This window comes from Myiozetetes cayanensis, unplaced genomic scaffold (assembly GCF_022539395.1).
Source record: "Myiozetetes cayanensis isolate MyiCay16 unplaced genomic scaffold, myiCay2020 scf10, whole genome shotgun sequence".
Taxonomy (NCBI): Eukaryota; Metazoa; Chordata; class Aves; order Passeriformes; family Tyrannidae; genus Myiozetetes; species Myiozetetes cayanensis.
Window position 1 is genome coordinate 14,768,551 of NW_026086605.1, and position 14,274 is coordinate 14,782,824.

A 14,274-nucleotide genomic window follows, 5' to 3' on the forward strand; every position below is an offset into this window, starting at 1 on the left:
CAGCCAAGGAAAAAGAAGTCACTGGGGAACACTGTTTATCCCTCTGGAGTTATTTATTTTCAATGAAGAATGCTCAGAAGGTTTTGCCTGCTTAAGATATTTTTACCGTGGAAATAACCAGCTTCATTTCTACTCTTGCTTCCACTCCAAACCTGTCTGCACAGCCTAAGCAGCATTTTAAGCCTCAGCGTGTAGTACCCCACCTCACTGAACAATGGATCCTGTCTCTCCTAACCCAATTACAACTCACATGGCTTATGTGGTACCTGCACAGCACACTGCTGGCATCAAGCATGCACACTTCCGTGCTGCACATTGATGGGACCAGGGTTCAGGGTATTTGTCTCAAAGAACATCAAATAAACTGGCTTGCACTTCTACTCCTCACCAATTGTAAAACCTCACCTAGTTGCTCCTGTACTCAGACTAATAATTTGTGTTTGCTAGAGCAGACCCCTCAGCAAACGATCTGGTTTGGGTCTGAAGACATAAGGAGATGGGATTATCTTTGGCTTTTGCCAGCGTGCATCATTTCAGCCTGTCTGACTACCAATAATCCAAACCAGATACTAAAAAGTCCCATCTGCAGATCTAGATCAGGACATGACCTTGGACCACCACTTCCCAGTGCTGCCAACCAGCAATAGGTGTGCTGCATATGGTTCAAACTGTCTTCAGAGCTGCTCACATCACTGTCTGCTTTAAAACTGACCTTCCCCTAACTTCACATCCTACAGGCAGCAAATGTCCTTACCTGAGGGAGAAGTGTGGCACTCGCGCCCAGAGGACTAGTGCCAAGATTCGTTTGTGCCCAGCTTGTGAGTGCAACATACACCAGGGCCTGGATTCATTATCCCTGTAAGGCACTAGTGTCTGGGCTTCTCAGGTGGGCTGTAGCAACTGAGTCCAGGAGTAAAGGGAACAGAGCTCTCTGGGATGGAGTGACTGCAGGAGAAGAACTCAGCACACACAGATACCAGACACAGTTCCCAGGGAACTGTAGCCCAGGCCCATTTTGTTGTGAATGACTTCACAATTTGATCAGGGATTAAATACTTCCTTGTTTAATAACCTAATAATGTGGGCTAGTTTCATGCTGGACTGTTGGAAAGTTCACTGTTGGAGTCATCAGCCAGACCTCATGTAAACGGCTTCCCCCAGCTCTCTGCCAAGTGAGCTGTCCTCATCTTTGGGTCCCCCGGTGGGTGGCTCTTGGCACAACTTTCTTCTGAAGGGCTTTGTTGTTCATGCGTGTGCCTGAGGATTTACGCTCCGGGGGCTTCCTCACCACTTCTTGTTTGAGCTGGAAATGCACCTGGAGATAGAAAATAACTGTGTGATACCTATTTATATAAGGACTACACTGAACAGCAGTAGAAAAACCCCTCAGCAGGTTTTTCCTAGGAGTTATTTCACCGTCGATGAACTGTCAGCACCTAAAAACGGACTCTAACAGTTCATGAAATAACACGTTTATTAATACAAATTTGTGCCAATTTATGGGATTTGCTGTGTCTGGAATAGGGTCTAACTGCAAAAAAAGCACACTTAAACTATATAGTGATAATAATACAAAACATAGGCACAAATGCTAAAGTAAAAGCAGCTTACAAAGAATATTAATACTGCAAAACCTAAGCACCTGCCCTAAAGCAAAAGAACTAACAAAGAAAACAAAGAATAAGTAAAGATTTTAATGTACTATGGAGCAAAAGTAAAATCAGTGTATGTGTATAAAGCAATTGCTCACCCCAAGGTGTCCCAAGAAGGTGGAGGCCAAAAAGGTAGCCCATCGGTTACCTCTGCAGCATTAATGGAACGTCTCCCCAGTTTTTGCTTATGTCAAATCTCTTTTTATACCTTTCTCCTGAGGCAGTTTTTGAGTGGCTATAGTCAATAAACTAATTTTGATGAAATAGACTTAAGGATCCACTTCCCAAGTTCCAGTCAGCCAGGATGGCGACCAGGATGTGTGCAAAAAAAGGCCATTTTGTTATCTCCATATCACTCCTTTCTTCATTTTAATCCTTTTATCCCTTTCTGGGAATGTGTCCCCAAGTGCAGGGGGGGGGGGCTGGGTGGAGGGACGGGCGGGGTCCAGGAAACCATCAGGAGGGTTTTTTTCTTCTTTTGTGTGGCCTTATCTATCACCTTACACTGTGTAACACCGGTGCATGAGCTCTGCAGGCTCAGGGTCTGCAGGACCTGCTTCTACCACTTGCATTGGAAGCTGACTCTGGGGCCAAGACAAACAATAAGGGGCCTCAGCCAGTGTTCAGGGAACTCAGTTCTTGAAGCAGCTGAAAACTTTCTTTTTTTACTGTGGAAAATGTTGTACAAACAACGAGCGGCATTTCTTATACAGAGAATTGCTCCTATGGCATTGTGATGTCCTAGGATGGTTTGGAAGAGGAACTGTAAAAGGCAAGGGACTGACCTATGCTCTTTCTTCACCTTTTCTTGCCAGAAAAATAGCATTACTTTGCATCTCTGTGAATATTTAATACACTGGATGCTTTAGGTCAGACAGTTCTTTTTCAGTTTCATCTTGTTAGCTGAATCCTGCTTAATCAGTCTTTGAGCAACCAGTGCTTCCAGTAGATCCAGGCAAAAATTTTCAGGAAAGAAACCCTCATCCACCCCAGCCATGCAAGCAGGTACAACAAGAGGGAAAAGGGGACAACAAGCATGCAAAACACAGCAGCAGATAAATGGGGAATGGGGAGGCCATACAGAAAGGTGAAACTGGAATGGGGCTGTATGGGCTTCCTCAGGGAGGGATGGAGTAAGCAGTGGGTATGGGAGGTACTGCCAAGATGGGGACAGGAGGGCTGCTGTGAGAGGAGATCTGCATAAATCAGATCATCGGGGAACAAATCAGTCTTCTACAGTAACACAGTAAAAAGAAAACCTATTTTAAAAAGGAGAGTGAAAGAGATGGGTGCTTAACCTAGCAAAACAAAGGCTAGGACTCGGCTTGACAGCTCTCTATAAATACACCAGGGAATAAATACCAGAGAAGAAGAGTAGCTATTTAAAGCACAACATTGGCGTAAGAACAAATGAGGATAAACTGACCATAAGTAAATTTAGGACGAAAATTAGAAGGTTTCTAATCCTGAGAAAAGGGCAGTTCTGGAAGAACTTCAGAGGCTGGGCAGAGTGGGATGAAGAGATGGATGGTGGGAGAACAGCCACAGAGTATTTACAGCAGAGCCTGACCAGTGCACATACAGCAAAGCAAATGATGTACCAGGATGCCACGGGGGGGTTCCTGATGGTCCTTAGAGGAGACTGTATCTGTGGTTCCACCATGTTCACAAGGCAACAGCAGGGGCAGGGATCACCACCCACTGTTTTTATAACCAATTTCTAGGTATCAGTCTGCCCTCAGAAAGGTACTATAGATGACACAGCAGTGTCAAAAGCACTTCATCTCCCATCTCCCAAAGGTGCTTGGCTGTTCTTTGTTGGCACCCAATTTCCATCTATCTTGGGTGCTCTCAGCAGAAAGAAAGGCAGACTTCAGCCTCTTGCTATGAGTTCGATAATGTGTTTGGTCCCAGGCAGAATGCAGATGATATCAGTGCTGAAACCCACAAAGCTAGAGGGATAACTGAACCTCAGGGAACATGTGCTATCTCCACATCATCTCATCCTGGAGAGTGCAGAGAATGGAGGGAGGGCTAAAGAGCAGCAGTCCCAGCCAGTCAGGGGCTCTCCCCATGGCCAAGTGGCAGAGGGACACAGAAGCTGGCATGGCAGCCCAGGGCAGCTGCGAGCCCTCAGTAAGGAACTGAAAGGCACATGGCATTGTCCTCACTCTGATTCCCTCTGTGAGCTGAAGGAGCCCTGTATCTGCCAAAGCAGACAGCCTATAGCCACAGGTAATGCTTGACATCCCATCTCCTTTCTCTACTGCTCACTTATCATCCTCTACTGCATTTCTTTCTCCCTGGGGTGAAGATATTTTGAGAAACCCTTGTGACTATGCAGCCTGACTCACCAATGAAGGTGCAGCTGGGCCCACTGTTGTTGTCACTGTCTGGGGATGGTACCCCTCTGCAGAGGCTGTGACAGTGTAAGTGCCAGGCAGCAGCAGCCGGAAATAATCCCCCATATCACCTGGAACACAAGGTAGGAAGAGAAAGCACTCAGGATGTTCAGGGAGCAAAACAAAAGACATTCCAGTTGTTCTTGCTGAGGTACTTCCTCTAGGATGTGTAGCCTTCAAAACTAAGAATTTTTTTTTTTTTTCAAATCTGCTGGCTACTGCAAGGTTGGATTCATTTTGGTACACTGCAAGTGATGTCTCAGTAGTGCCAAGGAGGACAGGTCAGTCTGCAAGTAAATGCCAAATGAAAGGGGACTGTACGGCAGCATTGGCTGTGTCTGTAGGGAGCCTGCAAATCTGAGCGTTCACCGGTCAGATGACAGCAGACCTAAGGGCAATCACAGCTCCAGTCTGACTCCTTATGCATAACACAATCTCTAATTCCTGTCACACACAATTTTGCCACATTTGGGTTAGCAGGGTTTTAGTTGCAGATCAGCTCAGCTCCTCCCTGATTCTCCCTGCATAAGAAAGCCCCAGGAGCAGTTTGGTGGACCGTGTACTGGTGTAATATGTGTGGCCAGCATGGTTTGCTTCCCAGAGACACCAGCTGTGAGAAAAATACCTGTGCATCCTTGACCAGAGGGGGCTTAGGAAAGCCTAGGGAAAATAGATGCAAGAACAGGGACAGGAGACAACCAACAGTGAGGTAGCACCACATTATGGATCACTTTGACAACTGGAGTATAATCCCATCTATGGAATTAGATGAGTATTGCAAATTGCCTCAGGGTGGATCGGGGAGCACAGCTTCACCGTGAAGGTGGTACAGCCCTGGCACAGAACAGCAGAAAGGCTGTGAAATCACCATCCTTGGGGTCAGTGAGAATTGGCCAGAGGGAGCAATGGCTGATCAGAGCCAATGCTGGGGACAATCCTGCTCCAAGGAGGAGGCTGGACAGGAGACCCCAGAGGGCCCTTGGCAGCCAGTTCTTCTGTGATTCTGTGATTTCTTCCACACTCCCCTTTCCTATGCAGCTTGGCAAAAGTGCCAAATATTAGAGTGTTACTGAGTCACAGATCTGTAGCCAGGAGTAGTTTTGATTATTTTGTAGTCTGACCTCTGAAGAGCTGTAATATCGACTATTTTCTGCAGCCGGTCTGTAATGTTTGGTCTGCTTAGAGGAGGGTGTTCGTGAAAAGGAGGTTAAAATTGGACAGCAAAGGAGAAACAACTACAACTTGGATAAGCTACAGTGGCACTCCATTCTCAGTCTAAGCTTGTCAGGCTTGAACTTTCAGCCTTTTATCTTATTCTGCTGTCATAGTAGTTCCTATCCATTGTTTCAGCTCTTTGTATATAGTTAGATACTTGAGTAGATTATGCCCTCAATCATGTCTCTCAGATAAAATAGGAGCTGAGTTTCTGAAGTCCTTTACAACAAGGTTTGCATTCCAGTTCTCACCTCTGTCTTCCCTAGGCTTTCCTAAGCCCTCTCTGGTCAAGGGCGCACAGGCATATTTTTCACAGCTATTGTCTTTGGGAAACAAACCATGCTGGCCACACATAGCCTCACCTGCTAACCTCCACCCACATATCCAGATAGCCTCCAAGAGGCTGTATTGAAAAGACCCAGCATGCAAGGGGACCAGCAACCCACCAGAGGTGATGTCATGGCTGATTCCCTGGACAGAAATCACTGCTCCTGCAATGCCATTGTTGTTCTCATCTGACACCAGCCCTTTGATGCCCTGGTGAACCTGCAGGGAGGGAGACAGACTGATGGGTCAAGGGCCCTCCCTTGCTCAAGAGGGTATTGCTGAGCAGTGGAGGAGGGCAGAGGTCTGGTGACAACCCTACCTTTCTCCGTACCCTTGGCTCTCCTGGTTATCCCCAGCAGAGCCACTCTAAGACACAACATCCTCCCCACCTAAATCACCCCCTGAGCTCTGTAACCACCTCCCTTCCACCCCTAGAGCCTACTGGTCCCCTACCACCAGGGCCCACAGGGACCTGCAGGAAAGGTGAAGATCTCAGGACTGCCCCCTTACCTCTTCAATGAAAGCAACAAGGGCCTCCCGGTTGGCCATCCACTGCCGCTCCAGGTCCTCCTCGGGCGGAAACTTGTTGCAGCTCAGCTCCAGGGTGATTTCAAAGCAGTTGGTGTAGAGGTAATTGAAGTCCTGCATGCCTGAAAGAGAAGAAATGCCTGTGGCCAGGGCAAGGCCCCCTTCCCTCCCTATTCCCATGTCCCAGTCATCCTGGCCCCTGTCTTTCTTCAACCAGTACCATCCCACGCTCCTTTACACCACAGGAGCAGCCTCCTCCCTCCACGACAGTGTGACTAGAGCCTCCCCCCCACCCCATGCAGCCCTCCCCCTGTGGCTGCCCAACTCTTCCTTTCAGCTATATCATTCACCTCTCTGCCTTCAAAAGATCAGGGAGGTTGGGTGCCACAGGGCCTAAATACCTCTGTCCAGTTCCTCTTCAGTCTTTTTTGTAGCCTAAAGTGTTGATTTTTCAGTGCCTTTTTTTAATCAGATTTTTCAGGAACCAGCAGCTACAAGAGATGTCTTCCCTTTGGTCAGTTTTGGGTTTTGATGGAGTTATGCTGTAGCATTTTCAAATACATTAAGAGATTAATGCTTCCTTTATCCAGCAGCACACAGCATGTCTCTGTAGACCTTGACTATTTCTGTGATTCTTTCTCAAGCCACTTCCAGTATTCCCAAGCCATTTCCTGGTCTGAGATGCAGACACCAGAATGGTGTCCAGTAATGGGCACAGTGCTATTACCACACTCCTTCCCAACACATTCTATCCTGAGGTTTCTTCTCTATCCCTTCACCTCTCTTCAGCTCAACACTTTACTGTGGGTGGTGCTCACCTGCCCAGCCCTTACCTTTGCTGAGAGAGTACCAGGATGCCCCATTTGTGATGCCATCGGCAAAGTAGTCCCCGCAGTTCCAGCCTCGGTGCATCCAGCTGTGGGCGTACGAGTAGGTCTTGGCCAGCTAGAGGGAGAGCAGCCAGTGGTCACCGCTCCAGCCCCGTGTGGCTGGGGAACCTGCCAGGCCCTGGACAAAACATGCTCCTTCCTGCATGGGCTTCACTGAGCAGTATGGGAGGGAAGTCAGACAGGAGAGAGATCTTGCATTTTACTGCCACAAAATACAACATGAGGTGTCCAGGACCTCTACAAAATGTAGGCAGATGAAGAGCAGTAATCTGGTAAGATGGAAGCTTGCTGATGTCACAGGCAGCTTCTCCCCTGCTCCCACTGAGAAGAGGGGGAGCAGAGGGCACTGGGCCCATGAAGGGACACTCAGCCTCATTGATGCTGGGCCCCACACAGCAAATGGCACTAACAGGGGAAAAAGATAGGCGAAGAAAACTCACCAGTATCAGTCCTGATGCAAATACCATATAGATCAGGGGAATTTGGATTAGGAAAGAGTTTGGACAACTTCTTGTTCTAGCAACCACTTCTTTATTGCCCTTATTATGATTACTGCTTATTTTTAGACATGAAGACAGAGCTAAAACTATGCTGCTGCTTCCAAAGCCAGTCCTTTGCATAAGACACAGTTTAAGAGAAACTGGCATTTTCATTTTCTAATGCAAACTGTGTACTCTTGTACTATGGTATTACGGTGTAATCTCATTCTTTCAGGAAGAAAACAGTTACTTCTCTACATTTCTGACTTCTGAGGCTATGTGGGTATCATTAGCCAACACCCCAGACTGCAGTCTCTTTACATCTGGGTTTGAGTACAGTCGTGATCCCAGGAGGTCCTGGCAAGCCCCTGCATAGATTCTGCTTCCAGAGAATGCGGAACTCTATCTCACTTATTTTTCTCATTAACTGTTCTGACGCAGACTTGCTTTTTTCTTGTGCTGGGGAAACAGACTGAAGGCATTGTTTTCTGGGATAATGGAGAAAAACCACAGGCTGCAGCTAGTGCTAACAGGATCAGCTGCACGGACTGATACATGTCCTGATGTCTGCTTATGCTCCTGGTACTCTTGCTGTCTATTTCTTGTTCTTCACCACCTGCAAGCCCTGCTGGGCACCCACCCTCCTTATCCTGCTCTCAGCAGACCCCCAGCCAGACTCTGCAACATCTCTAGGAAAAGAATCCTATGCATGCCACGATGGTGCGGCAAAGCTGGGGGCAGGCTCCAGCTCTGGAAGAGCAGGTTGGTATTGAAGACATCAGTGGCACTGGGGTTATGGGGAACCCAAGCACAGCACAGACAAGGAAGGTGCTCCTGAGGGTTAAAACTGGCCTGTCTTTGTGGTGGGACCGGCTCACAGTGGGACTGACCTGAACCTGGCTCACAAGCCGATGGCTGGCAGAAATGCCGGAGTCTGCTAATGGTTCATTCCAACACGTTTCTTGGCTCAGCTCCTGCATGATGCAGTGACCAGAGACTCCCATCCAGCTCTCACACACTGCACCCTGCCAGGGAATGCCCTCATGTGGCTGCGCTCACCTTCTGGAACAACTTGTCGTCAGGGGTAGGTGTGTTGACCGTGCGTCGGTGGCTCCTGAACCGCTGATCTTGAGACTTGTCATAGGGGTAATTTGCCACCACTGCTCCACCATGCAGATTGGCTGAGAGCACAAAGTTGTAGCTGCTGATCCACTGGATCACAGCCAGTGTCTCTGGCTCCACCTGTGAGGAGGAGAGAAGAGCTCAGCTACCTCTGGGCCATCTGCTGCTCCATCCTGGGCTGAGGCGTGGTCAGTCATGTCAGACCCTGTCCTGCAAAGTGTCTGCTGCAGCCCTTGCAGCTTCCTCTCTTCTCCACCACCTGCCCCGATACACAGAGCAGGCTCCTCCTGTGCATACCCTGCAACAGCTGTCCCAGAATAACCCCAAAACCTGAGACAGAGGCATTAGGTAGCATGTGCTGTGATGCCAGCCCCTTCTCCTGGCAGAGCTGCAAGCCGTGATAGGGGACCAGGATTACACCATTTCTCTGCATGCAGAAGGCTCAGAGGAGTCAAGCACCATGCAAGCCAAATGACAGTGGTATTTGCTTGCATGCTGAGACACTCTAAAAGGATGCTGTAGCTCTCACGGCTTCCCAGACCGGTACCTGGCTTTTCCAGTTGTCAGGCAGTGGGATGTGGTGATTTGGCCCGCTGATTTCCCTGCTGTAGTACATGAGTGTGTTGAGGTCAGGGAAGTTGCGGTTCAAGTCCACTCCATTGGCATTGTTCCTCCCTGTCAAGTACCCGTTGCTGTCTGGGCCCTGCAGGGCAAAGGTGCATCACAGGGGTGAGTACGGGGTGGGTGAAGGCAGGTTGGGTGTCAGAAAGGCAGGGACTGGCCATCATAACAGCACTTCAGTGCCTTTGAGTCACAACACATCTTATTACTGGCAGGACAGTAAAGAATATTGGTACTGACAGGGAAAGTCAGTAACAATATCTTAATTTTCCAGGGTAACAGGGACAAATAAACAATTTGCCTTAACTGAAAGAGCCATGGATATCTCCCTGAAGTCTAGCAGTACAAAGAAATTGGTGAAGATTTTTGGGAGGACTAGGACGCTTACTCCTCCCCCATCTCTCATGTCCCTGCCTGCTGCTGACAGTGGCATTCAGCTGCCACTGCCCCAGTCTGGGCCAGGGGATTTGCAGTGACCCTCCTGTGACAAAAAACTTCTAAGGAGAGTAAGATGGTGTAGGAAGTCTCCTTTAATCAGCTTCCAAGGTCACCTGTGGCAGGACACACAGCGCAAGCCTTTGGCATGGGAGGTGAGAAGCAGCAACACCGGCTGAGGGGACAAATTTGGCAGGGCATGAAGAGGAAGGATGCCCGCTCCTCCTAACTGTGGTGAAGGGGATCCCACAGGGATTGGAAGGGTTTTCTGCCCCTACCCAGCTGGAGAAGGCGATCGCTGCCTGGTACCTGCTTGGCAGCCACTTCGTACCCGTCGGGGTTCATGGAGGGCATGATGTGGATGCGCGTGTCATGGATGAGGCGGGTGATCCGCTCGTTGCCCCGGCGGTACTCCTCGCACAGGAACTCGGAGAGCTGCAGCAGCAGCTCACGGCCCAGCACCTCGTTCCCGTGCATGTTCCCAACATACTTGAACTCTGGCTCCACTGGAGAGAGCAAGAGAGTGACACCATCAGCCAGAGCTGGGACGGGACGAGGGGAAGAGCAAATTCCTACCACAGGGAGCCCCAGGCAAAGCCCAAGGGACACCCAGTAAATGGTGTGAAATGACCCTTTCCCTTGGAAAATGCAAACCTCAGCGAGGGAGAGTGGCACAGTTCTCATTTGGGCTCCCCTCTGTTTTGCCACAGCACTCCTGGAAGCAGTTCAGGCTCCCCAGTAGGTTACTTTGGGCCTTTGGACCACACAAGAGGAGTGATTTTGTCTTAGACTGGGGAGAGGCAACACAGAGGGACCAGGGAGCATTGGCAGGATTGCTGCCACCCTAAGCCCTGGGGTGCCAGGGCCGCAGAGCAATGTGGTGGATGGCAGTGGAGGAGACAGGCCATTTCTCCCACCTCTGCCCTTCCAAGTTTGCTCACAGTGCCTCTCACCAGCATGGCACATTCCTGACTGCATACTTTAAGGAGTTTTTCATTACTTGTCAGGATAATACCAATTCCTGGCTTGGGGTGAGATGTGCTCTTTCGCTGGAAGAGCGCAGTCACCTCTGACTGCTGTCATCAGCCCCTGACTCCTGTGCTGATGGGAGGCAGCAGTGGTTTCCTCTCTCCCTCCAAGGTCAAGGTTTAAGGCCTTCCTCACTCTGAAGGGACAAGAGCCTGGAGAAAGCCTCAGCCGCTAAGTTGAATATGAATCAAACTGTCCCTCAGGCAGCTCCAGTATGAGCAAAAAGGTCTCTTACCACCGACTTTTCTAAAATAAGTTCTCAAAATACAGACTTGGAGACCACAGGCTATGCCCAGAGCGGGACTTGCTGCTTTGCTGAAAGCGAGGTAGGACACGTGAGGGATGGGTTATGCTTTCCCAGAGGGTCTTTTTAAAGCAGTTACTTGTGGGAAAAAAAAATGTCAAATTGCAGGCTAGAGTCAGCACTGGTAGGATGAAAGTCACCAGGGGAACTCAGTTAAAAAGGTAGCCTGACTGTCACATGGAAGGGTCAGGAAAGAAAAGAGTTTTGTTAAAAATGTTGGCTGGCCAGAACTTGAGACTCCCATTGAACAGTGAGTTTTCTGGCCACCAGCATGGATCAGACTCGCAGTGGCAGAATGCAGCAAAGCTCCTACGTATGGTGTCCATGAGGGTCCCTGGGGTACAAGGCATTGCAGCCCCTCATTTGGAGCTCCTGCTTGCAAAAGCCCCTGCACCTTTGCTGCACAGGGAGGAGACACTGCATCCAAAAGAAATATCTAATTTTGACTAAAGATTTTGCTTTTACGAATCTTTTGTCTCAGTGCAAGATATCAGAAGTGGGCAACATATTTTGACCTTATTAGATTTCAGGGACATGAGAACTCATTTAATTAGATGATTCAGTTACTAAAAATATAGAAAAATCCTGGGCATATGTGCAGCCTTTTAAAAAAAATAAAGTCTCAGCAGGGATTCTCTGTTTTGTTTGAGTGTGCAGCAGGACTTGTCAGCCTTTTTCAGTATGCAAACGCCTAATCTTTATGCACATGGATACACAAGCCCTAATTACTGCATGTAAACACATTGACTCTAGGTTTACTTTTTGGAGTTACTTTCCATGTCCTTTAAGGAAATCTACAGTGTTCCAAATTCCTTGTGCCACAAGCTGAAAGTGACAGCCTGAGGGTGGCCCATGCTACAAGCAGGGCCACAGGTTCATGCTGCCTGCCTGGGGCAAGGGAGATCTGAGTCTGGGCCTTTCCAGCTGGTCTCTTGTGGTTTTGCCAAGCGGAAAACCCAGTGGTGCACTGCCAGTGCCCTTTGCTCACTCCTTGTGTTGAATCAGCCCTTGATACACTGTAGTGGTGCCCCAGGTATCCTCAGCAGGTTTCCCTGTTGGGAAGCCCAACAGGGCTGTTGTAGAGGTGGTCAGGGTGGGAAGTCTCCCATCTCACCTCCTGGTACCTCTGAAGATGATACTCTGGGACGCAGGAGTGGATCAGCACGCCCCCAGTGCAGTGTGTCCTTGGGTAAGCTGCTGCTAGGCACGGGGTGCTGTGGGGTTTGTTGGGGCTGCTCCACTGAGGGAGGTGCAGGTTCAGGTTCCACTCACCCCTGCAGCACTGCTGGCAGTTTTCCACGTGACTAATCTGCCTGGACTTGTTGGCCCTCACATTTAACCACATCAGCCAGGATTTGAAAAGGCAAAGATCGTGCAAAAAGTAGGCAGAGCTCTGTCCTTATCTGCAGCCCAGGGGCACCGGGCAGGGATGCAAGGGAGTCCTGTGTGCAGCCACCCAGCCTGGAGAGCCAGCTGGTCCCCTCAGCCCCCCGTGGCACTTGGCTGTCAGCAAGGTCTGGCTAGGCAATGTCTCCACGCTGCACAGGCAGCAGCTCAAGGAGCCGTTGCTGCCAAGGTTCCACAGGGCCACGTGGCAGCAGGTGGAGATCCCTGAGAACAGCCTGTCACAGGGGCTGCACAGCCCACGGGGCTGGCAGGGCTCTGGGAGCCCGGCGCCTGCTCTGCCGGGGTCCCTGCTCTCTGTCCTCCTGGCTTTGCGGTCGGGAGGAGGAAGGCACGAACTCTTCCCTGCCAATACCCCAGCAGCAAAGGGCAGAGGGTGGGTGCTGCCTCTCCTTGCCTGAGCAACACTGTTTTGGGAGGGAGAGGGTGGCAGGGCAGGTGGGGTGCTGGGACACACTCGCTTGGGTTCTCGCATTAGCTTGCGCTGAAAACTCAGCGCTCCGTCCAAAGTGCGCGCCCGGGCCGCGCTGAAGCTGCAGCTCACGCAAGGACAGTGCAGGCGTGCGGGCTGGGCGTGCGCGCCCCTGGGCTGGCTGCGGGGTCCCCGATGGAGACGGCACTGCCCGACTCCTGGACATTGCCAGGAGTCCTGCCTGGAACGGGAGTACCCCCCACCCGGTGCCCCAGCAGTGCCGCGTGGCAGGGAGCGTGGCAGCGAGCCCGTCCCCTCGGAGCCGCTGTCCCCATCCCCCCGTACTTACGGGGCTCGTGCACGCCCGGGGAGTCGCTGAACTCCAGCACGTAGAGGTGTCGGCCCTCGACGCTCCGGCCGATGCTGTAGATGCGGGTGACGTAGGGACACTGGCTTTGCACGCGGAACAGGGCCTGCACCAGCTCCTCGTAGCGATGGTGGAGGAAGCTGAGGGTGGCCGCCCCCTCGAGCAGGAGCAGGGCTCCCACCAGGGGCCGCAGCCACCGCGCCATCCTCCCGCGGCGCTGGGCGCCCGGACCAGCTCCCAACCCCGGCTCCCTCCAAGCCGTGAGCTTAAAGTGCAAACTCCAACCAGCTCTTTCCAGCTGCCGAGTGCCAGCCCCCTGCACCTGCGGGCGGGGGGCGGCGGGGGGCGGCGGGAGCGGGGCGCGCCGGGGCCCCGCGGCGCAGGAATGCTCCCCCCTCCCACTGGCGAGCTCGTTCTCCGCCGGGAGTTCCCCCGCTCCAGCTCACTTATTAACCGGACAGCAAACAGGCCCCCGCAGCCACTGGCTGTCACCGCAGAAGAAGCGCAGGGCTGGAAAACTGGCTGCGGAGGGCGTCGGGGCTGCCAAGCGCACGGAGAGCGGCGGGCGGGGGAGAGGAGAGGAGAGGGGGGCGGCGGGCAGAGGGATGCCGTCGTCGAGCCCTCTCGTGGGGAAAGACCGGAGCGCGGTGGGGATGGCGCTGGGCCGTCCTCAATGCCCGCACGACTCCCGCAGCCCTGCCCAGCCCCTGCCTGCCCAGCGCGGGCAGTTCCCGCCGCTCCTCCCCGGGGCCCGGCCCCGGTTCCGCGCCGCACCTCCTCTCCTGCCCCATCTCCTGACGAAGACGAGGAGACGCCACGGACTCCGTGGATCAGTCCGATCCTCTGCCCCAGTCCCGCTCACCCGACTGCTCCCGGGAGCAATCCTGTCGGTCCCGAGGCAGGGACCGCATCACCCTCCGCACAGCCATCAGCCCAAACTGCCGAGCTGGGACGGGGCGGGGGGAGGACAGAGCAACGTGGGGTGTGATGCAGGAGTTGTCTGCTGAGCAGGTACCAGCACGGAGAGCTCCACTCGGTGGTCTGGTATCACCCTGCTCTGCTCTGCTCTGGGAGTGGGCATGGGAAA

At 51.8% G+C, this 14,274-nt stretch overlaps 1 protein-coding gene across 1 annotated transcript; it reads right to left on the minus strand.

The window, feature by feature from the left end:
• Nucleotides 1-1,048: 1,048 nt before the first annotated feature.
• On the minus strand, nucleotides 1,049-13,603 carry CPN1 (carboxypeptidase N subunit 1). Its single transcript, XM_050305404.1, has 9 exons — nucleotides 13,170-13,603; nucleotides 9,981-10,177; nucleotides 9,163-9,318; nucleotides 8,553-8,735; nucleotides 6,958-7,069; nucleotides 6,107-6,246; nucleotides 5,716-5,815; nucleotides 4,007-4,125; nucleotides 1,049-1,315 (listed from the first exon to the last, which is right to left on the minus strand). The coding sequence occupies exons 1-9, from the start codon at nucleotides 13,390-13,392 to the stop codon at nucleotides 1,184-1,186; spliced, it is 1,362 nt and encodes a 453-aa protein (XP_050161361.1). The 5' UTR covers nucleotides 13,393-13,603; the 3' UTR covers nucleotides 1,049-1,183.
• Between the last annotated feature and the right edge of the window lie 671 nt (nucleotides 13,604-14,274).